Source organism: Agelaius phoeniceus, chromosome 14 (assembly GCF_051311805.1).
Source record: "Agelaius phoeniceus isolate bAgePho1 chromosome 14, bAgePho1.hap1, whole genome shotgun sequence".
Taxonomy (NCBI): domain Eukaryota; kingdom Metazoa; phylum Chordata; class Aves; order Passeriformes; family Icteridae; genus Agelaius; species Agelaius phoeniceus.
The window spans coordinates 16,119,748-16,143,071 of NC_135278.1; the positions used below are offsets into that span (position 1 = coordinate 16,119,748).

Genomic DNA, 23,324 nt, shown 5'->3' on the forward strand with positions numbered 1-23,324 from the left:
TATCCAGTGTTGGTGGTCTTAAAATTCTACAACTGAGTGGAAAACTGTTAAGTGCTCAGGCTTCAGAGCATGCCTAATTAATTCTTTCCAGGGTTTTAGTCCTTTAAAAAGTGTTAAAAACACGGATTCAGTGTATCATTGAATATTGCATGGTTCTGTGGAAATAAATTGCATCAGTTTGAATCCTTTAGGAGTTCAGAGAGTTTTTGCTCTGTGCCTACTCTGGAAGTTTACTGGAGTCTGTGGAAAGTTCAGGTTAAAATGAGCAAAAGTTGTTAATGAGGGAGTAGCTTGATGGCAAAGCAAGAACCCAAAAACCACATCAGAAAACTCTTTGCAAAGACATCAGTCAGCTGCATTTGAAAATCAGGCAAAATCTTCCCTGTACTCACAACTCCAAAAGCATTTCCTCATGTGAACTTTAGTATTTTTTATTTTGAGCAGAAAACCACACTTGTGTTTATTTTATTTCATGACTGCTTAAGGAGATTATAATGACTTAATCCTGGAAAGGGCTGGCAGTGCTTGAGAAGCAGGTGAGGCAGATTTGAGCTTTTTTCTCTACTGACATCAAGTCCTGGAGGGGATTCAGCCTCAGAAGCACCATTAAGGATCTTTCAACATCCAGGCTTATGTGCTTCTTCCAAGAGACGTGGAGACGGGAGAGATGAAAAAGGAGCATGTGATGGAGATGAACTGGAGATTATAAATTTAATGCAGAATTAAAGGGGCAAATGTCAACATGGGTATCTATTGCTCTCCCTTCCAGCACGGCTCAGCCTGGGGGAATGCTCTTTGTGAAACCACTGGGGACATTGGGTTTTTCCAAGGTAAAGTTGGCAGTGCTGGGGTGCTCTTGTTGTGGTCTGGTTGGCTTTGCTGTCCTTGGTGTCTTTTTGTTCAGAGGTTTGGGGAGAAAAGAGTAAAACAAGAGATTTGAGAGAGATTCACTGACCTAGCTAAGGAAACACCACATGGGACACCTTTTAGAGCAGGGCAGATCATGGAATCATGGAATAATTTAGTTTGCAAAAGCCCTTTAAAACCATGGAGCCTGACCATTCTCCCACTGCTGACCTGTGTGCCACATTTCCAAGTGCCACATTCACTTTTAAATCCCCCCCAGAGCTTCTAAATCCCCCCAGGAATGGGGACTCCCCCCTGCCCTGAACAGCCTATTCCAGGATTTCACCACCCAGGATCATCAGGCCAAGCTCCAGTGAGGAAAGGTCTGCAGATCTCCAAAGGGACTCTGTGAAATCTCCAAAGGCAGCCCTGGAAACGCATCTCTTTATCAAATTCCAAGAAATCCTTTGCTTTCTGCTTGAGAGACTGAAAATATGTTGATCTATCTACATAAAATGTAAATTATTCTGTGAGCTCGGATCAAACTACAGGAAATAACAACACAGACTGTGTTGATGGAGTCTTTGATCAATTCAAAGGTAAAACACCCAATTCTGTGAAAAATCTGAGCTGACTTGCCCCAGCTCCTTGCTAGAATATGTATGTTTTGGAGAGTCACAATTTTGGTTTAAAAGCTTAAGTGAAAACAACAACAAAAAAATCCTCAGGGTCAATTAGGAATTAATAAATGCTCAGGATATAAGTTTCCTTTTCAACCACTGAATTCCCAGAGCTGCCCATGGTGGCACTGTCGTTTGACTTCTGTGGAGAAGAGGATGCTGAAGGCAGGTCCCTGCAGACACCAGGAGAGGCAAGGGAAAAAAGGAAGGGCTGTTTTCCTTGGGGGTTAAATGGTATTTGTGTCTGCCTTTGCATGGAATGAGGTGCTGGGTGGTTGATTCACCCCCCTGGCTTTGGTGTGGCATTCCCAAAATCCCAACACAGGTTCCAAAGGACAAACATCATCACTCCCACTTTCTACAGGCTGTGGGAGAGACCACATGGTCTCATTGCCCAGGATTTTTTTGGATCCTGAAGGTGATGAGGACGTGCTTGGGGCTGTGACAAGGAGTCACAGAATCATCCTGGAGTCACTGGATGGTTTGGGTTGGAAGGGACCTTAAAGATGATCCAGTTCTAAATCCTGCTGTGGGCAAGGACACCTTCCACTGGACCAGGTTGCTGCAATCCCTGTCCAACCTGTCTTTGAAAAGAAACACCTGTCAGGAGTGGGATTTCAGGGCATGGAGAGACATTTCAACCTTGGGAACTCAATTCCTGATCCACAGCCTCAGAACCTGGAGGATGTTTGACTGGGCACAAGGCATCCTGTGGAGAGCCAAGGCTGGGCACCAGCAATGTTCTGCCTCAGCCACGCAGAGTTTGGCTGCCAGTGGGACCCAGAATTCCAGAGGACACTTCCAAATGGCAAACAGCACTAACTTGGGATGTGCAGTAGCACAAAAACAGCTGTGCCAAATACGGCTGGCTCAAAACACACCCAGAAATGTGGAAGTGTGCATTAATCCCTTTTTTAAACCAAAAATACACTAGTGCCCACTTTGCATTTTAATTTTGTGTAATTGCAGTGTGAGCTACAAAAAAAATCCTCACTCCTGGTGTGCAAATCCTTGTTTTCACCCAGCTCTGGGTGTTGCCAAAGCTCCTGTCAGTTGTGTCCAGCTTTGAGGAGGAGATCACAAGAAGAGATGGCAACCAATGGTCATTGTTACTTCAGACAGGTGATTAAATGGCTGATTGGAATTGCACTAATTGATTATTTAGGTGATAGATAAGTTGCATTTTGTTTTTTATCAGCCATTTTATGTTCACTACCAAGAGCAGCAGTGAAGCACCAGTGACTGGGAGATGGGTGTTCAAAACTATGGGAAAAGAGTGAATATGCTGGGATGAGGTGGGAAAGGGTAATTTGTGTAGGAATGGGGTGAGTGGAGGTTTAGGGAGGGTTGATCACAAGAACCTACATGGAAATCCCTTGCAGAGCTGGGAGTGTTTCCAGTGGCATGGCAGGGCAATGGGGTGGACAGGGTGTGTTTATTCCTGCAGAATCCCAGCTCTGTGGCTGAGTTTTGACCCTGCATGATGGTAATTGTGCACCCTGTCCCAGCTCTCCTTTTCCCTGTGTCAGTGAAGGGATTGCTCTGGATCCTGGGTCCTGTTGAATTCCTCACATGGTCAGATTAAACCAGGAGCAACTCTGCCCCTGGCACAGTGAGGGAGAGAGGTCTGATGTGTTATTTAACAGCTAGCCCTGCAATATTTAAGAAAGACAATGCAGAGGATAAAATAAATTATTATAATTTAAATTCTGTTCTGCTTATAGAAGCACAGCGGAAGATTGAGAACATTCATCACTCTGTATGCCTCAATAAGAAGTGTGGTCAAAATTTTTCCCAACCCTCTCCAGGTTCCCCAAACAGTGTGCAGTTGCTTTGAGATACCCATATGTTCACAGGTAACTTTAAATATTAAATTGATTTGGAAATTAATTTGGTAGCACAAATTCCCAGAGGATAGGGAAGTCAACATCATCACCCCCCCTGTTTAGAGCAGGTCATGGCTAAGGTTAGAAAATCAGAACTTGATTTTTGACTGTAATTTAAATTTCTTCTCCCAGCCTCCTGGCATGCCACAGGAATATAGTTATTGCCCTACAGAAATTATAATTTTCCTAGTCTGGCATCCCATTCTTGGCAGTGATCTACAGCAGATGCTCCAGCAGAAGCCAAAAACATTAGGAAGCAAATGGAAGTGAAATTCCATGCAGGAATGTCCTTGCTCCCAGGAGACACTTCTCCCACATCAGGCTGGGTGGGTGGGAGGGGTATGGACCCACATAATTCACTTTTCCACGGCAGGAGGGAGAATATAATTGAGAGCTGCAGGACATCCCTGGTGTGTCCATGTGTGCACCTGGCTGGATGCTCCTTGTCCAGCTCCATGTGGACCTGCCTGGTGCAAGGGTGGTGATTGCACCCCTCCCAGGAGCACTGGGATAGTTCAGATCTCCCAGTTTTTCAATGTTTTTCTTGCATCCCTGGGGTTGCTTTCTGTAAAAACCACATCAGAGTTTTGCTCAGAGGAAGGAGGAGACGCAAATTCCAGAAGTGCCATTTGTGGGGTGTCACCACAGTGGCTGAGGACACCATGGGCTCCAGGGTGTGGGGGAGACCTTTGGGTCCACCTCTGCTCGTGTGTGCAGGGAGGGGTGGGAGTAACTCCCCGGTGTCCCAGGAATTCTGCACTCGTGACCCAGAGCTGTGTCCTGAGGGCTCCTGGCTCTGCTCCTCTGCCAGCAGCAGCAGCAGCAGCCATGTGTCCCCTTGGATGGCTCTGTAGCTGCTGGTCATGATCCTTAATGCCACAGCTGCTCGCTTACACCAGGTCATCTGCTTTTATTAGTCCTGCCCCACCACCCACTGAAACTCACACCAGCCAGGAGATCATTACCCACGCCCAAAAATAGCATTGCTCTGGCCCTGCTCTCCCAGAGACCGGGGAAACTCGGGGCTTTTCCTCCTTTCCAGAGTTCCCCTTGGGCTGGTTTCCCCCCTGCTGCCCCATGAAGGCTGGAGCAGCTGCCCTGGCAGCCGGGATCCTCGGGGGCACCGGGGTGCTGCTCTTCCTCATCGCCTTTGGCACGGATTATTGGCTCCTGGCCACCGACACCTGCGGGGTCTTCGAGCATGGGAACAGCACTCTGAGCACCGGGGGGGTGAGCTCTGAAATCTTGTGCTTTGAAAGAACTTGCCTAAATCATTGCAGATCTTAAAATTTTGAAATCTCTGATAATGTTTATGCTCGATGAAAGTGACCTGTTAATGTAAAACGTCAGCCTGAGGTAAAACTTTAAATTCTTTAAAATCCAACACGGCTTTTCCGTAATATTGAAGGTTTTGACTGGAGTAAATTGTGTCTAGGAAGCATTAAGAGATCTTTGTAATCTGGCAGATATGAACATTAGAGAATGAAAGGCAAAAATGTAAGAGCTTTAGCTGTTGACAGCATTTCCCTCTAAAGACAAAAGATATCTCCTGATATTTGCCATTAAAAGATTTCTCCCTCTGTAGTTTTTTCATTTAAAACTAGTTCATGTTTAAAAGGGTGGGCCTTGGCAGTCACTTCCATCTGAAGTGGTACAGCTGCAGCACAGACACCAAACTAAAGTGAACATCAGACACAGAGCAGAGCAGACGGGTTCCTGCCCATCCGACCAGTGGCCTGGATATCCTCAGAGTAAGGTTTATATAGGATTTTAGTTAGCAGGAAATGTAATTTTCAAGGGACAGCTTGATATTTTAGTGCTAAGGGCTGGTGTCACTCGTTTATAGATCCCTCAAGTTGGATTCTTGCTGCACTTGCTGTTGTCTAACTCTTCAATGAAATAACAACCAGATCAGTTCCTCGAGCCACCCACTCCCCCGAAATGTTTTTGTGCCAATCAATGTGTGGTTTCCATTACAGAATGACAGGAAGATCCTCGTTGTGTGCAGACTTTTTGTTACTTCAAAGTTCAATCCAATTAGGTTTGATTTTTTTCCTGGTGCAGTGAGTCACCCTGGGTAGGCATCATGATGCCAGCAAGAAATAGTTTTTCTTTCATTTCAGTATCTCATAATCAAATGTAGGGCACTGTTTGCTTGAGTCATGGTTCCAAATGACTTTCCTAACTAAAAAAAAAAAAAAAAAAAAAAAAAAAAAAAAAAAAAAAAAATTGTGATGGAAAAATGCCTGGAGAAGTGAAACGGAAAACAGAGTCTTTAGTTTCAAGCAGCTCAGTAAAGCCTGGGGATGGCAGAGACAGAGAAGTGCTACTTGTATTTTGTGTAGTTGGGAAGTGACAGTGTTAGTTGTTTCACATTTTAGTTGTTTTTAAAAGTGGAGAGAGCAGAGGTGATGCACTGCACGACACAAATAAGCATCTCAAACATTTCAGAGATGCTCTTGGCCAAGTGCTGGGGAGCCTGACGCTGAGGCAGTGACTTCAAAAGCACCAGGCACAAATAGGAACTGCTCTTACTCTTCCCTCTGAGCTATTTTATTTCTATTTCAGACACTGTTTCTATTATTTCTGTTACTGGTTGTGGATAACAGGCTCTGTTTTTACCTTCTCTGCCCTTTCTTAAACTGTCAAATCCTGTCCCTTACAGATAAGGATGGGCTGAGTATCTGGCAAGCTCAGTGAAATATGGATGCACCAAGTCAGAGCCACCAGCTGAGGAGGTTGCAGGGCTGAATGTTCCCCTTGTCATAGTCAGGGTTTTATCCTGAAAGTAAAAGGAGAATCAGGTCAGAGCTCTGGAAGCTGCTATAGTGATACATAAAACATCTAGGAGAGGGAAGCAGAAGATCTCTGGGGAGACCCCAGAGCCCCTTCCAGGGCCTAAAGCTGGTTTTGGGGATAATTTTAATAAGTTCTTTGGTAAATCTTCCATGGCTGACTTTGCAATATTGTCCCTTCAAGAAAGACCAAAATCTTGTGCTCGTAGGTCTGGTCTGGGGGTTGGAGGAAGGTGTTTGAGGAGTAGAACACACCCAGAAGGCTCAGATCCCTTAAATTCCCATCCAGCTCTGGCCAGCAGGGGTTTAACAACAGGAGGAAAGGAGGCAAATGGTTTGTGCAGGTCTGCAGGACAATTTGTTGTAAACTGACTCAAAAAAACAAATGAAAACCCCACAAAAAATTAAATCAATGTCTGTCTAAGCAAAGCATCCACTCTTTGTACCATGACGTTCCCTGTTTCAGCCTGGACTTTCATTCCTCCCCAGGCTGAAATTCCAACAGAAGTCGGGAATGAGATCCTCACTTTCCACCACGAGGGTTTCTTCTGGCGGTGCTGGTTCTTTGGTGAGGGCCACCCTGAGAGCATCTGGACCTTCTGGTACAGTGAGTACAATGCCACGCTCCCTATCCACAGCATTCCATCACAGCTTAATGGGAAACAAACACAGGAAGTGCTCCCGGGGATGAGGAGACAGGTTTTATTTCATTTTTGTCATTCTCATCTTCTGTCAAAAGCAAAACTGGCTCACTCTTTTTGTGCCCTTTCTATGCTCATTTTTTGACTTGGATTTTGCCCTCAGAGGGTTGTTCACTGAGGCCTCTCAAGGCCATTTAATTGATCACCTCCAAGGTTATGTGAAGTGGTGGCTTCCACCAGCAAGGAGATGCTGATCCTTCCTCCTCCTCCCTCCCAATACCTCTTGATGTTTGTGCTCAGCAAAGTTCTGTAAATGTGATGCCCTTCCCAGCATTGCTCTTCTGTCCCTGTTTTCTGCCTTCCAGGTGCTCAACATTCCCAGCTCCCACTGGTTTCAGCACTGGGAAGGCTGGAACTGCACGTTCATGGTGTCCCTGGGTGCCAGGATCAGTGGTGCACCGTGGAAAGCCATTTTATTTTAAGTTCTCACCTTTTTTACTTTTTAAGAATGTTGAAATTACACTTGAGAATAAACAGAGAGGGATGCAAAATCCTTTATTTTTTGGAAAACACATTAACTCCTCAAAAACAAATTGAAGGAAGGGACAAAACCAGTTCTGTGACCCTGGTTGGTGCCACCCTGGTGGCCCTCGTGCAGTGAAGGGTTGGCCCAGTGAACCAGGTGCTCCCATCAGGAACAGGAAAGGAGTGAGACCACACCAGGACACACCTGGCACCAGCCCTGTGGGCAGCCACAACTCTACAGTAGGATTTGTGACAAACCCCCCTAGATTTTAAATGAATTCTGCAAAGGCTTCAAACACCACAAAAATCTTGGCCCTGTGCCCACCGAGGCCTCTATGGAAGATGCTCCTGAGGTTGTGGAGCAGCACAATCACCTCAGAGGGCACTTCCCTGCAAATAGTGCAGGTTCCCACACTAAATTTACTCTGCAGTGATTAACATTTCAAATGACTTCGCTGTCCCCCAGCCCCTGACCTGTTTCCTGTAAAATCTTGCAGGAATACTTCCCGCTACCACTCAACAATGGGAGGTTTTTCACACAGGAAATTTGTGATAAAAAAGGACAGGCTTGAGACAGGGAGTTTGCTACTGAATTACATTATATGGAAATACATAATATAATTTTACCTGAAGTAAAATGAGTCACTCTGATAACTGGCAAATTTTTTGCTACTTCTTTAGGTATTTATTATAATAGGATTGATCATGGCAAATTAATTTGCTGGTCTTGTGGATGTAATAATTAATTCAATAGGTATTCCATAGTCAATTTAGCATGAACTAATGTCCACCTATTATAAAGTGCTCCTTTGAGCTGGGGAACATATTTAAATAAGTGGCCAACCATTAATTAATTCATTTAACATTCATTCTATTACTGTTAATCATGATAAGCCTCAGTGGTATTAATATTGATGGGGCACTTCCATTCTAATTGTGCTTTTCCTTCTCACCAGCTGGAGGTCTTGGAAGTGCCTTGTTCTGGCACCCAAACATTTTGACCCTTCCAGGTGGTCAGGCACATTCTCTGGAGGAAAACAGCAACAAGAATATTGACACTGACTTCAGTTGTTCCATCTTTCATGATTTTTGTTCCTCTCAGACTCAGGTTATGAAGATGAGAAGATGTACAAGAAGCAGTCTCAGATCCTCTGATACCTCCCCTCTTTCATAATTATTATTTCTATTTTTATTTTTCTCTCTAACCAAGATTTATTATCTTTTTTTTCCTCCCCAGCCTTCTGATTTCACTGAGGGTTTTGCAGGTTTTGCACGACAGCACATCACCATCTCAGTACTGTAACTGATCCTGCAGGAAATAAAAGCAAAACTGGGATTTAATTCTTCTTTTTCTTTATCTTTTCCAGCCAGCCAAGCACACCCCAAGTTCTGCATGCATGGCTACCTCTTCCCCATGCCCATTGCTGTGGGACCTTTCCCCCATCCCTCCTATGACACAACTGCAGGTGAGTTTCTTTCCTTCTCCCCCAGCATATCCCAAATATCCCAAATCTCTGCCTGATCTCCTTTTCCAAGGCATCAGGCAGAGATTTGGGATATGTGTCAGTGCTGTGGTTTTCCTGTTGTAAATTCACACGGCCAAGACCTCTGGAAAGCTCCTTCACTACCAGTCCTGCTGGCTTGGCTGCCCAAGCCCACCTTGAGAGGTTCTCCCACGTTCTTTCCTCCAGCCTGGAGTGCTGGGATGGGCTGAGCTCCCTCCCAGGGGTCTCAGCTCCTCCAGGTGAGCAGGGCAGGAGGATAAATCCATTCCCTCCCATCTCCTTTCTCATTGGGAAGAACTGGAGCCAGACCACCCAAACCCAGCCTGAGTGCTGACTCCATCCCAGAATCTGGTTTTCTGGGATAACTCAGGTGTTGATTTGTTGCAAGACAAAATAAACAAGCACTGGAAAATTGGTTAAAGACCAAATTGTTAGAAAATCCACGTAACTGACTGGCTTATTTTTAAAGCAATGAACACTACACAGTTGGAGAGCTTCCTTTCAACCGGGTCCCTTTTTATTTATGTTTCTCTATATTTTCCAAGTTCTTTAATGAATCAGTTGCTGTTAGGAATTTTAATTTACTAAATTGGTGGCAGCAGTTAGAATTAATTCAATGATCTTTTTTGAAATGAATTGATTTCTTTAAATAGTGTGCATCAGTCTGCCTTGCCTCCGGGGATGCAGGGCAGACATTCTGCACAAACAAACATCTTGACCTTTTCCTTAGCCTTTAGTAGTACCTTTTTTTAGTTTTATTTTATTTTTTTTTTTCTCTATGAGAAATTAATTAAAAAAAAAATATTGTCAGTAGGAGCATGTGAGGAAGGGCAGCTCATTTCTTTGGCTGTGCAGAATTCCTGCCCCGGGGAATGCTCCGTGGTGTGGAATGGATCCGAGGAGCTGTGGAGGGAGGAGGAGGAGGAGCTGGTGCAGGATGTGCAGCAAACGGGCGGGATGAGCAGTGGGATTGTTTCTGCTGGGGAGAGACGGGCACAGCGTCCCGGTTCTGATGATCCTGCTGATAAACACACACACACACACACACACACAGAGACACACACACGCACACACAAACTGCTTTTTCCATCCTGATAAAGGGCGCTGGAGGCATCTGTCCCTGCCTGTCAGCCCCGGCCGTGGAACCCTCCCAGATGTGTCCCCTGGGACAGTCCCGGGACCATCTCGGGATTCTCAGGGCTCTTTTCCCACCCCAGCGGTTCTTGGAGATGGGAGCTGCACCCGGGGCACTGCGGGCTCTGCCTGTCCCCATCACCTCGGGGGTGGCGCAGGGGGATGGAGCACCGGGCTCCTCCCTGCCCCGATCCTGGGGGGAACAGGGATAGCACCGGGCTCCTCCCTGCCCCGATCCTCTGCAGATCCCTGGGGGAGCAGGGATAGCACCGGGCTCCTCCCTGCCCCGATCCTCTGCAATTCCCTAGGGAAGCAGGGGTAGCACCGGGCTCCTCCCTGCCCCGATCCTCTCCAATTCCCTGGGATAACACCTTGCCGCTGACACCTTTTCTTTCTAACCAGCCCTAGCTCATTTGCCAAGGCTGACAAAGCAGGAGGCTGCCCAAGGAGAGGGGTCCTGCAGCTATTACCTGCTCCAGAGATAATTCTGCCTTATCTGCATCCTCTTAGGCTCCCTGAGAGAAACGGGTGACGGGAGGTTAAACATGAAAATGAATTCTGTGGTTTTGGAGAGTTCAAGATACTTATCTCTCCCTAAGTGGCTCTCCTGACAAAATGGTTTCAAATGAGGAAAACGCATCTTCTCTGTATCATTTTTCTTTCAAGTGTGAATCGTTTCAGCACTACCCACTTGCCTGTGCTCGGCTTAAATCGAGCTGGAGCTTCTGGAAAACAACTGGCAGGGCGAGATGGGGCGGTCCAAGGCATCAGATAGATCAGGGGATGGGGAGCAGGCTATCAGGGGGTCTCTGCTGGAGGACCACTCCCTTTGGATAAGGTTTATGGCAGTGTCTGCAAGACACTTGGCTACTGGGAGACTTGGATGAGTGGGCTACAGCTACATCCCATCCTGTTCCATCTGGTGGGATGTGATGGACGAAGCTTGCTCAGCTCTGCCTGGGGTGTTGTATGAAGTCATAGCCAAACCCCCAAATTCCTGGGATGGACAGGCAGCTGCTCTCCTGCCCCTTCTCTTTCCCAGAGTCTAACAAGGCCATTAATGGGGGAACTCATGAGCTCCTGTTTTCCCTGCAGTCCTGCTAGCAAACACTGCTTTTATTTTAAACCAGGAGCCTGGCACCTTCCTGAAGTGTTAATTAAAGTGGAACAAAGCTGTGGTCTGAATCCACCTCTCCAAATTTTGCTATTTTCTTTCCTTTCCTGCCAAGCTTTTCCAACGTTCCCCAGCACAGCTAAGAGCGGTGTCCTTTCCTCCCACCCTTTTTATTTGTGTGCTTCCCTGGCAAACCTTCCCAACCCTTTGGCCTCTTTCCAGTCCCATTCTGTGGGCCATGACATTCCCCCTGAACCCGTGGCTGTTCCAGGTGCCCTGGCAAAGCTGGAGCCTCAGCTCGGCCTGACACAGCAGCGTCGCAGCTTGTTGTTTTTACTGTTGCTAAAGCAGGAGTTAAACATGGCATCATTAAGAAAAAGCATTCTGAGGTTGAAATTTCCCTCTTTCCCTCTCCTTTCTGACCGACTTTGCTCCCGTTGCAGTGTACAGAGGATTTTGGACAGCGTTCATCCTGCTGGCCGTGGCTGCCGGGCTCGTGGGGGGGCTCCTGCTGGTCTGTGGGGTCCCCTTCTCCAGCCCCCACTCCTACAAAGTTGGGGGAGGATTCCTGCTGCTCTCAGGTGAGGGGACAGGGCAGGGGCAGGGTGGCTTTGGAATGGGGGCAGGTGGGGATGGAGTGCTGCCGTGGGAGAGGGGGCTCTGATGGGAGCAGCAAATTATTATTTCCTTCTTCCCCGCTGGGATTAAACCCCTGGGAGCTCTGAGCAACCTGGTCCAGTGGGAGATGTTCCTGTCTGTGTCCTTTATGGCCATTATGGCCTCCTTTATGGTCCCCTTCCAACCCAAACCATTCTGTGATTTCATGATCCTGTGTTCAGCCAGGCTTTAGCAAGATAGGCCTTAGTCCTAGCAGGGCTGAGGTTTTTGAAAATCACTTGGTTTTTACTACTCCTGTATGCAACCCTTTTATTTCAGTAAAGCCTGCAGGTGTGTTAATTCTGGGCAGCATCAGCCCTGCTCAGTTCCCCAAAGTCAGGCTTTGCTTTTGGGCTGCTCCTCTGCTGTTAGCTTTGATAGAGCTGGAAACCCACAGAGGGATGAAAGGCAAACCCCATGATCCAAAATGGGAGGGCTGGCTTAAGGAGACCTGAAAAGATGAAACGATGGCACTGCAGGAAAATGAATTAAAAATAGGCATTTATTCATTTTTCCCACTGCTGTTACCAATGATTCTACTGAATTATCACTTGGGCTTTTTCCTTTTCTGTATTTGAGAGTTATAACTGGCTTCAATATTAGAAATACTTGATTTATACCAGTGACTCAAACTCAGAAAAAAGCTCTTTTATGACTCAAGCAGCCACAGGCTGGAGCTCAGTTGAGCTGAGCCAAGTGAAGAACTTTGTAATGAAATCAGGCCTTTCTCTGAAAAACCACTGCTTAATTGCAGATCCTTCACCAGCTCCTGCTGCCCCATAATAAACATTAGTGAAAATATATAACAAGAAAGGTTCTCACATTGACCCATGCCCCCAGCTGTCACATCTACACAACTTTTAAATTTCTCCAAAGATGGTCATTCTACCCCTACCCTGGGCAACCTGTGACAGAGGTGGACAATGCTTTCCACAGAGAAATTCCTGCTTATCTCCAACCTGATTCTCCCCTGGTCCAGCTCATGGCTGTTCCCTCTCTTCCTGTTCCTGTTCCCTGGGAGCAGAGCCTGACCTGGGGCTGTCCCCTCCTGTCAGGAGCTGTGCAGAGCCCAAGGTCCCCCCTGAGCCTCCTTTGCTCCAGGCTCAGCCCCTGCCCAGCCCCCCCAGCCCCTCCTGGGGCTCCATTCCCTTCCCAGCTCCATTCCCTGCCCTGGACTCACTCCAGCCCCTCAGTGTCACCCTGGTCATGAGGGTCCCCGAGCTGCCCCCAGCACTGGAGGTGCCCCAGCAGTGCCAGCACAGGGGACAGCCCTGCCCTGATCCCCTGGACACCATTCCTGACCCAAGCCAGGTGCCATTGGCCTCCTGCTCACCTGGGAACCCTGGGCTCATGTCCTGCTGCTGTCACCAGCACCCCCAGGGCCTTTTCCACAAACAAATTCCCAAGCCTGTAGTTTTCCATGGGTTTGTTGTGATCCCATAATGGATTGTAATCCAAGGGCTGTACCAGGGCAGGAAGCTTTCCCTTCCCATCTGCAGTCCAGGCTCCCAGGAGCAGCAGATGTCCCTGAGGAGGGTGTCCAGCCTGCACATTGGGCAGACATATCACAGAAAAGGATGCCGAGTAATACTCAACTGTCTTCCTTTTTTTTTTTTCTTTCCCCTTTTCTTCCTTGCTTTTCCACTTTATTTGACTACTCCTTGATTAAAAGGCTGGGGCTTTGAATGTGACACTTTTTGGAAGAGCTGATTATGCATCACATAAACCTCTTGGCATTAGACAAAGATGCTGCTGTTAAAATTGAAGTTTGTATTAATGCAGCTTCAATCTGAACAGCAATCATTGTTATTAACAGTCGTTTGGGGGAACAAGTTCAGCTGGAAGACACTTCCTGCTATATTTTCCACTCAAATGATAGCAGAAGGATTCAATGTGTTTTTCAGCAAAGTTTCCTTAGTGTTTCAACTGATCCTTTTATTTGGGGGGCTTATCCTGATCTCAGACCTCTGGATCCTGCTTGGCCCTGGCTTCTGGATGGATTTGGGTTGCATCCCTCCATGGTTATTTTCTCGTTATCCCTTCTAAAAATATTTAGCATAATTGCACTAAGCAGTAGGAAGAATGGATTTAACAGAGGCTCGAGTCCTCAGCCATCCCTTTCCTTTGGGAAGCGGGATGTGCAGGGATGATGCAGGAGAAAGCTCCTCTTGTCTTCTAATCATGGCCTGCGGGTCAGTGTTAATTAACCTCCCCTGCAGAAAGGATCTCTCCTTGAGGAAGTGTGAAAAAGCTGGCAATCTGCAGAGTGGGAATGTGGTCTGGCAGCAGGAATGGGCGATGGAGCACCAGGACTGCGGGATGTCCCGGCAGCCTCGCAGGGAACCCTTCACCAGCAGCTTTGTTCTGCCCACCACCTCCCTGCTTTTGGGAGAAGTCATGGTTATTCCTTGCAAAATGATGTCACTTTTTTCACCAAAAGGCTCTAAAGACACCACTGGTGCAGATGCATTCCCCGAGATTTATGGATGACCAGCCTGAGGAGGGTGGTGTGTCCATCTGTTGCTGGGGGAGTCCAGCGCCAAAGGGTGAGGATTGTTATGGCTCAACTGGATCCCTTTGGATTTCCCCCTGGGATGCCTTTTATTTACTGTACATTCCAGAGGGCAAATCTGACTGTGCCAGCTCCAACAACCAATGGACTGCTCTGGGAGGTGTTTCTGAGGGCCCTTCCAAAGCAGTGGAGCCATTTCTCTGGATTTCCTCCACTGGGTGACTCTGGAAAAAGCCAAAGCCGATCCGACATTTGCTGGTGCTACCTTTGCACGTCCACAGCCCCACCTGAGCAGTTTTCCCTGCCAGCCTTCTCCCAAAAGCACCTGGAATACATGAGGCAAGAGCCAGTGTGCTGCTTTCCTCCCAGCATTTGCTATCTTGGAATGAGCTTCAGTGCTTCCAAGGGGTGGCAGATCCTGCCTGGCGCCTGATTGTCCCTTTGTTTGAGTAGTCAAAGGTTGGTTAATTGTCACTACAATGTCACCAAGAGGGCCGGGTGAGCTCTGTGCTGCAGCTTCTGGAAGCTCTTTGAGTGGCTGAGACAACTTTCCTTCATTTTTTCCTACCTTGTGCTCCTCGATTTACTTTGAGCATTTTAGAGACCAAACTTGAAGTGCAGCACTGGCACAGGTTGCCTAAAGAGGCTGTGAAGGCCCCATCCCTGCAAATGTTCCAGGCCAGGTTGGATGGGGCTTGGAGCAACCTGGGATGATGGGACACATCCCTGCCCGTGGTGGGGCCAACCTGTTCTTCATCATGACCCAACAGCATGGAAAAAGGGGCAGATTTCCCGCTCCTGTGAGTTAAAGTGCTGGATTTTTTTGCTCAGATTCTGCTTCCCAAATGGAGCAGCTCCACTCTGGCAGTCTCAGGCTCCCCACGTGCAGGGAAGGCTGACAGTTATGGAAGGGCAGCTGAAGGTCACCCCTCCATTTCGCTGTTATTAACATCCTTAAGAGGCAACGAGCGGGAGAGAGAATGAGTCAAAGTTCATTATTCTCCTAATTAGCAGATTACACAAAAATTCAGTAGCTTCCCCAGAATAAGAGTTAAAGATTGAGTTCACTCACCTGTCCCCACAATTAGCAGCTATAAAGGTGTCACAAGGAAATAAAGTGAGAGAAAGGAAAAGCTCCACTTCAATTTGCCCACACAGGAGACGCAGCTCCATTGGGAGAGGGGGATGGAGCTCCAGGCTCCCAGATCTGCAGCGCACAAAGGAGACAGATTTAATGCCCCACTGCAATTTTCTGGCAATTAGCCCCTCCCCAGAAGATGCCATTGACCTCATCAGTCTGGAGATGGAGTTTCGCAGTTAATTTTTCCCAGTACCATCCTAATGAACAGAGGCAAAGAAGGAGAAGGAGGCAAGGAGAGGAATCACTCGGGTAATTTTCTGGTGGAGAAAGCACAGGGGTGCTGAGAGGAGCATGGGGATGAGGTTTGATGAGATCTTCACTTGCCCAAACCCAATACACACCCTGTGTCTAGGGTGTGGGTGCCAATGCCAGTGCCATGTTTCAGAGAGAAAATTACATTTTTTCAGTTTTGCATCTTGCTGCCCAAAGCAGGAAGGAATCTGTGTCTCTACATCTAAAGCTGTCTGGAAACAAAGATAATTTCTGCTGTGTCCAACAAAAGCCCCAGAAAGGAAGGAGTAGAGTGAAACCCGTTCAACGGATGAAAAATCCTAAATACAACAGCATTTTAAAACAAAAATGCCAAACGCTTTGGTAATATAAGAGTGAAACATTCTGATTTTCTCATGATGAAGAGACTGCTGATCGATGTAAGTGTGACAAATTTTAGGCAGATTCAGGTACACTTGTGATTGCTCCAAACAAGCATTTCTGGCTGAACAGATTTTGGTGAGCTGTCCTTCCTGAGCTCCCACATCCTTTGGCTGCACCTGCCCTTCTGATTTTTTCTTCCCACTGAGGACATCGTGTAAATCCCAGGGATTCTTCATCACTCAGCTGTAATTATTCCAGGGAAGAAGGCTGCTTGCTTTACATATTCTTGTCATTTGCCCAGAGTGTGAAAACATTCTTAATTTAGATGCCATGGCCATGCCATCACCTCCAGTACCTGTTTAATAATAAATCCTTCCATGCCAAGACCTGGAGCTTCTCCTGAGGCCAGAGGAGGGACCAATTCCCATTCCTTATCTCCTGAAGAGGTTGGGGATGGCACCACCCACACATGGGACTTCCCACACCCTCCTCAGTACGAACTGGAAGGTTTTGATCTGATTACTTCAAAAAACGAGACTTAGGCCATATAAATTGTCCTGGGAGAAATCAACACGGAATTCCTGGTTATTTAAAGCAAAATTCCAAAGTATATTTCCATACCCACGTTCTCTGTCCCACCGGGGCTGCGCTTTCATTTGCGTCTCTTACGGTAGGTATTATAAGTTAATGAAATAGAAATTGATCTTTAAAGGAGCACTTTTCAAGGTTCAGTTGCTATCTAATTAATTTAATTTTAAATTACATCAGTAATAAAGACTTAATTGCCTTCTTATCAATACATTGTATTTTGTAAAGGACATGCGACTATTTGAACACACCATCGCTTTCTTATAGTAGAATAATTGGTATTTTAAGCATACAACTATCATGGTAAGTGTAAAATATTTATTTGTGCACTTAATTTCAAGTGGTATCAAAACCTCAATGAACATGCAAATGTTCCAGCAGCTGCTGTTTAACTCCTTGCCTGCCTCTCCAGGAAAAACAAGGACTCTTCCACATCAGGGAGAATGGCTGGAATTTCAGTGTGGGGTGATGTAAAGAATATTTGTATGGCTGCACCAATTTTTGATTGGTAAGATTGCATCTTTTTAGGGCTTGGGAGGCAGTTTAGTAAATGTGACAGCTTAGAGTGGGGAACTACAACTTCTATCTCCCTCCTCGTGAGGACTTTGAAGCCTCTTACCTTCATGTGAGTCTTATTTTTGTCTCTGAGATGTTTTCATAACCATTATAAACAGAATCACAGTAAAACACGGACATGTTTTCTCTGACTGAAGATTCAGTAACCTCCCTAAGCAGATAAATCAACATCAATCTTTACCCCTTTCCTTTCCTTAGCACAAGAGCTGGATTTTGGAGTGCATAAGCTGCCAGGAGGAATAATTAAATACACCACAACTACCTTTGATTTAAAAATGGCAAGGGGAGAAATTAAATCTTGCAGAAGCCACAACACATCCACAGAACTGTGTGGTAACTTGTCAACTAAATTAATTTCGAGCAGTTCACTTCAACCATAAAAATAATATAAGCTGTGATGTATTTCTTTCATATGTGTGTGTGTATATCTATATGTTATACAGCACCATTTAAAAATAGCAGCTTCTACCTGTGAAGTAGCAAGATCAGATATTTCTGAACTGCATTCAGACCTGTCAACACACCATCACTATTTAGCTTTAATAGATGTTGAGTTTAAAATGCACCACAGAAATATATATTTTTTAAAGATACACAGTAAATGAGATTTGGGCCCCTCTAATTTTTGTCATCTGCTTCCAGCTTCGTGGCATAAGCTGCTGTAATAATTCTCGTTATTATTCTGGTATTTAGTAGCCCACCTAAGATTAATATCTCATGGCTGTGTGCCTTTCCCACCCCATAATGTGCTGGCTCTGCTGGCTCTGGGGGTGTCAGTGCCAGAATTTTTCCACCAGCACCAGGATTTATCACGGCATCTTTGTGTTCCTGGTGGGGATTGTCTATGACACTGCTTGCAAAGGTAGATACAAAAAAAGGAAGAAGTAAGTTTTGGTGTCTCCTCCTTAATCTCTGAGAAATTAAAAGTGAAAACGGTGAAACATCCCACCTTGGAGAGAGGAAGGCAGCTCCCTGCTGGGAACATCAGCCCTGCTCCAGTGGTTTCTCCGTGGCCTTATCCTGCCAAAGCAAAGCCTTCAGAAGTGCTGGTGGTCAAAGCAGGAGGTGTCAGAGGCAGGAACGAGTCACTGTGGTGTGGGGCTCTCCATGGCCAGTGGCCTCAGCTTCCACAGGAACCTGCAGAGCAACGTCAGGAGCAACAACTCTGCCACACAAAGCTTTGATGCCGAGCACGGATGAGAAGCTGCAGCGATCTTTTCTCACCTTTATTCCTGGATTCCCTGCACAGACGATAACTCAGTTTTTTTTCTCTCTTCCCAGGAGGTTTGTTTCTCCTGCTCGTGTTTCTCTTTGTGATGTGGAAGGAGTTTGCAGCTGACTTCCAGAGGTACATCCTCCTGGAGAGGAGTGAGAGGTGCCTGGATGATGTCCCTGTGCACGTCTACTACGGGTGGTCCTTCATGTTCGCTGCTGCCGGGGTGCCCCTGGTGCTCCTCTCTGGACTCCTCTTCTTCCTGGTGGGCAGAGACATTATGGATTCCCTGCAGTAAGACAAGTGTGGAAACGGCTTTGAGAAAATTGGTGATGCTCCTTGTAAAGAAACACACCCAAGTTTTGAGGGCTTGATTGTTTTTTGTAGCTCTAATTGTTACACTCACTCTCATGGGGAGGCAGGGATGGAGAACTGAGCATCCAGAGAATCCCAGGAAGGTTTGGGTTGGAAAGGACCTTAAAAGCCATCCTGTTCCACCCCCTGCCATGGACAGGGAGACCTTCCTCTATCCCAAGCCCCACCAGCCTGGCCTTGGACACTTCCAGGGTTGGGGTAGCCACAGCTTCTCTGGGTCTCTACCGGGGTCTCAGTACCCTCACAGCCAGGAATTCCTTCCCACAGTCCCATCCATCCCTGCCCTCTGGCAGTGGAAAGCCATTCCCTGAGTCCTGTCCCTTCATCCCTTGTCCCAGGTCCCTCTCCAGCTCTCCTGGAGCCCCTTTAGGCCCTGGAAAGTTCCCCTGGAGCTTTCTCTTCTCCAGGTGAACACCCCCAGCTCTCCCAGCCTGGCTCCGACCACTGCCCATCTCAAACCAACCCAGCTGAACATCCAGCTCCAGCCTTTTTCCACTTTGGAGATATTTCAGCACGTTGGTGGGGTTTGCACCAGTTTTTTCCACAGCTCAAGGGAAAGCAGCTCTCTGTCAGCAGAGCTCCACATCCATATTCAGCAGAGCTGGAGTTTTACAGCATTCCCAGCATCCTGGTTTCTTGTAAAAGGAAATCGAATCTGGCTGTGATGGTGCAAGCAATAATGTCTATTTCTAAAAAGCAATTAAGGATGATTTTTTTTCCTTGGCCAGCTTTAATTGACGTCAAAGGACAACCATTTTAATGGGATGTCGGGAAACATGAGAAACTTTTTTCTTCCTTAAAAGCCCTGATTCTGAAGATACAAATGTACCTGGACCTAACCTAACTTTCAATAAGGGAATAAACCAATTTTTGTGGCTTGAAACATAGCATGAATTAATTAGTATTTCTTTACAGTAATGCTTTAATCTGCATTTAATATTTTCCCTGGATGCAGTTTTGTGGGGATTCCCAACCCAAAAACTGAAAGTTGATCCCAATTGAAGGATAGGGAGGGGGGACAATAGCATGATAATGTGATATCACCTTGGTCTGTGCCAGTGCCACATCAGTCCTTCACGTGGCAATTTCTCACTATAAATTTATTTTGAATAATTTTTGTCATTACTCTGAATTTAATATTTTCCCTGGACACAGCTTAGGGAAGTTTCTCAACCCAAAAATGGAATGATGGTGGGAGCTGGAGGAACAGGAGTGGGGACAATGGTACTGCTATTTTTTTGGCTTTGTTTTCGTCAGCCCTATCAGGCAGCTCAGCTGGGACCTTTTTGTATTCTATGGACATCTCACAAGAGTCAGATCTAAAATGACAAATGATATAACACTTAAATACATTTAAATTCTTGCAGTCATCCAGGCTGATGTGGCAGTGACCCTGTGAAGAGCATTCACCTCCTAATTCTCCACCAAACTATCCAGGTACTGGGGGTGAAATAGTTTGTCCTGAATAGGCAGAGGTTTGTAAAGACACTTGAGAAATGACAAAGATTTGATCTTGTCGTGTTTTTTTCGGGCTGGAGTGTGGTGCTTTGAAGTAGTTTGTTGGGTCCTTGTTTGCTGAGCTCATTTGCATAAATTTTAAATCAAACTTCTCAAACCGCGCCGTTCTCGTGGATGTCAGAGTTTGTGCTCAACTCACATCTCCTGAGCTTTATGTCACACTATTGACTCAGTGCAGTTAATTAATAATGGAATGTAAATCTCTGCTAGGAAGCGCTGAAGATTGTTGGCAGTGTAAAAATGTTTGTTAATGCTCTTCCTAAAATATTATTCGAGTCTGGCGTTTCTTTCCTTTCGGAGCAAGTTCTAATTATTCTTTTACAAGATTCATGGCATACACAGAGTGAGGAATTGTAATTCCCCCATGTAAAGATTAGTTCTTTCATATGAATAACAGGCTTGGGTTACAGTTCTTTAGCAATATCCACACTGTTTTCTCTTAATAGAAATTTTGTTTGAATAGAATTGGGATGTGCAGGTAAAAATCACGGGTTTTTTCCCAGTGAATGGATGTTTCATGACATTCCCAAATATACAGAGATTTTAGTGTTTTATTTGGCCATTCTAAACTTTTTTTTTTTCCTGATTCTCCTTGGGTTATGCCTGTTCCCCATCAGTTCTTCAAGGTATAATTTCTCCCTGTAAATTCCCTTTGAATAATTTTTGTCATTTAATTATCTATTCAATGTGAAGATGAACACTTATGGTCACAAAGAATAAAAGTATACAATCCTGGAGCAGAAGAGGTCAAGATTTACAGTCACTTGCCTTTCACTGATCCCATAAAACAATCCAAGCATGCAGAAATGATGATCCCATAAGAGACACCAGGGCAGAAGAATGAGAATGCAGCAAGAAATCCATCAGACTTATTGATATCTGTGAAGCTGAGGATCCCTGAAGTTGTGAATATAGAAGTGAGTTTTATATTATAGAATGAAATATTTATTAACTTTCTCCATCTGTTCTTTAAAAAATTTAGTTTAATGTCATCAAGGCATTTATGGAATACATTTAGCTTAATCATGCATTCATGCCTTAGGGAGTAAAGCATCCCTGGAGACCTGCTCTTTCTGGATCAGCTCTAGAACAAGCAATAGTTTAAAATTCCGTCATTCTTTGGAAATAAACCACATGGCTTTGAATCATTCTTGAACAGAGGGTGTTTTATTTTAAATATCTGGTATCGAGCACACCCAATTGTTGTCTGGTATTGAGCTTTTGGGTAACCTCATCAAATCCTTGGATTTCCCACAGGTTTGGAAAATCTCTCAATATTAGGTATATATCTAATAGTCACAGCACTAAGAAAGAATGAGATTGTAGAGTTGCATAATTAAAGCAATTAACTCTTTCATTAAAATTCCATGTTTACTGCCAGCACAAGGCCAAATACATCATTTTGGTGGATTAAAGACTCCAATTCCTTTGCTCTCAAGTTTCTCATGGCTAGTATAACTCAAGCAGACAAAATTTGCTGTGAGAGTCATCACTTCTGTAGGAGAAATTTTAAAAAAAGGAACTCATGGGCTCGGTGGTAGAGTTGAAAATTGCAGAAACCACGTTTGCTTTCATCTGTTGAATGTGAAGTTTGATGAAAGGATATTATAGAGTAGTGACAAGGACCTAATTCTGATCCAAGTTTTGTCATTATAAATCATGAGTAATTCCGAAGGCTGCAGCAGACCCTTATCACTGCTAAACATCTGTAAGTCAGATCAGAACCGGGACTAATAAATACATTCAAAATGCATAATTAAAACAGTGATTTCACATCACTCTGATGAATTTTAGTCAAGGATTTCTTCAAGGATGCTTTTCTCACATTAGCATTTGATGTTAGTAAGCAATGAATAATTCCATTTTTTCTTTCCAACATCTGGGACACTTCCTGCTTTATTTGCTACTTACTGAGCACTCTGCAGGAAATATTAATGAATCCCGGGTGTTGAAACACAGGCCCTGTGGATCGTGCTCAGGAGGCAGCCTGACGTAGGAGAGGTGTCTTGAGATTAAGAGCTTGATTTTGGTGAAAGATATTGGGAGATTTGCCAAACCTGAGGGAGATGCAGGGATTTGGGGAGGTCACCCAAAAGTCCCTGTAGCAACTTTCATGCCATGGAGCTCTTCCCTCATACCTAAGAGACAACAATTAATAATAAAAGCCTTTCCCCTTGGTCAGATCAGCTCTTTTTGCAGTGATTCTGAAAGCCAGCACCCAGAGATGCCCTGAGGCTGGGAAGGTCTTTCCCCTTGGTCAGATCAGCTGGTTTTGCCATGGCTCTGGAGGGCAGCACCCAAGGATGCCCCGAGGCTGGGAAGGTGCTGGTGCTGGCTCCACCTCACCCAAGGAGAGATGGAACAGGGCACCAGCACACCCCAAGAGCACCACTGCCCTGCCCAGCTGCTTCCTCACACCTCCAGGGGCCTGGAGGTCTTTCTGTTCCTTGGGAGATCATGAAGTTCTGTGTTTGGAGAGATCTGCTGGCCCTTCAGAGCAACCTGTGGAGGAGACCTGAGCTGAGCACCAGGAGAACTTCCAAAGGAGGAATTAAAATGTCCTTCTGTGTTAGTGTGACAGTTCAGCATCTGACCAAGGAGGTGAAAACACTCTCTGCCATGGAAAACAGGTAAATTGGAACTTTCCCAGCTTCATTCCACCTGGGTGTGCAACAACCTCTCTGGGATTTATTACAAACCTTCCCACTTTTTCTTTTTTTTGTCCAGAAAAACTCATCTGTGCAGGTCGTATTTTTACCTTGGTCAGGCACATTCCTTGGTGGCTCCCATAACAAAATGTGAGTGTGCAGAACCTGGATCCCCACTTCAACTGCTCCCCTGAGGACCCTTTGTCCCCTCAATGCCCCCAAACCCTCTGGAGAAGGGAAGCGCTGGCCATTCCATCCCTGTGGAAGATGCCCACGGCTCCTTTCCTGCAGCAGCCCCATCCTGCTGGCTCAGCACCTCCTGAAGTGCCCCTTGTCCCTCAGGCAGTGCTGGGGGAGAGGCACAGATGTGGAGCAG

The 23,324-nt window shown here is 45.8% G+C and overlaps 1 protein-coding gene and 1 long non-coding RNA gene across 3 annotated transcripts in view; one reads left to right on the plus strand and one right to left on the minus strand.

Annotated features, from left to right (window-relative positions):
• The first annotated feature begins 4,486 nt into the window (after positions 1 to 4,486).
• On the plus strand, positions 4,487 to 21,381 carry LOC129126015 (transmembrane protein 182-like). Its single transcript, XM_054641734.2, has 5 exons — positions 4,487 to 4,642; positions 6,697 to 6,814; positions 8,741 to 8,839; positions 11,570 to 11,707; positions 18,476 to 21,381. The coding sequence occupies exons 1-5, from the start codon at positions 4,490 to 4,492 to the stop codon at positions 18,703 to 18,705; spliced, it is 738 nt and encodes a 245-aa protein (XP_054497709.2). The 5' UTR covers positions 4,487 to 4,489; the 3' UTR covers positions 18,706 to 21,381.
• LOC143695217 (uncharacterized) overlaps positions 7,508 to 23,324 on the minus strand; it is a 66,605-nt gene continuing 50,788 nt past the window's right edge. Inside the window, exons 3-6 of one of the 2 annotated variants that reach the window (XR_013184280.1) lie at positions 18,419 to 18,696; positions 18,144 to 18,331; positions 15,368 to 15,502; positions 7,508 to 8,682 (exon numbers count right to left, since the gene is read on the minus strand). This is a non-coding gene — a long non-coding RNA (uncharacterized LOC143695217). Of the gene's footprint in view, positions 8,683 to 15,367; positions 18,332 to 18,418; positions 18,697 to 23,324 lie in introns of both variants that reach the window. The other variant, XR_013184279.1, reaches the window with a different exon arrangement.

What these genes read in the sequence shown, in the direction of transcription:
- LOC129126015 (XM_054641734.2), top strand. Translation starts at nt 4,490, where the DNA reads ATGAAGGCTGGAGCAGCTGCCCTGGCAGCCGGGATCCTCGGGGGCACC. An exon ending in CATCTGGACCTTCTGGTACA is followed by an intron (nt 6,815 to 8,740) that starts GTGAGTACAATG and finishes TATCTTTTCCAG; the next exon opens with CCAGCCAAGCACACCCCAAG. An exon ending in CTCCTATGACACAACTGCAG is followed by an intron (nt 8,840 to 11,569) that starts GTGAGTTTCTTT and finishes CTCCCGTTGCAG; the next exon opens with TGTACAGAGGATTTTGGACA.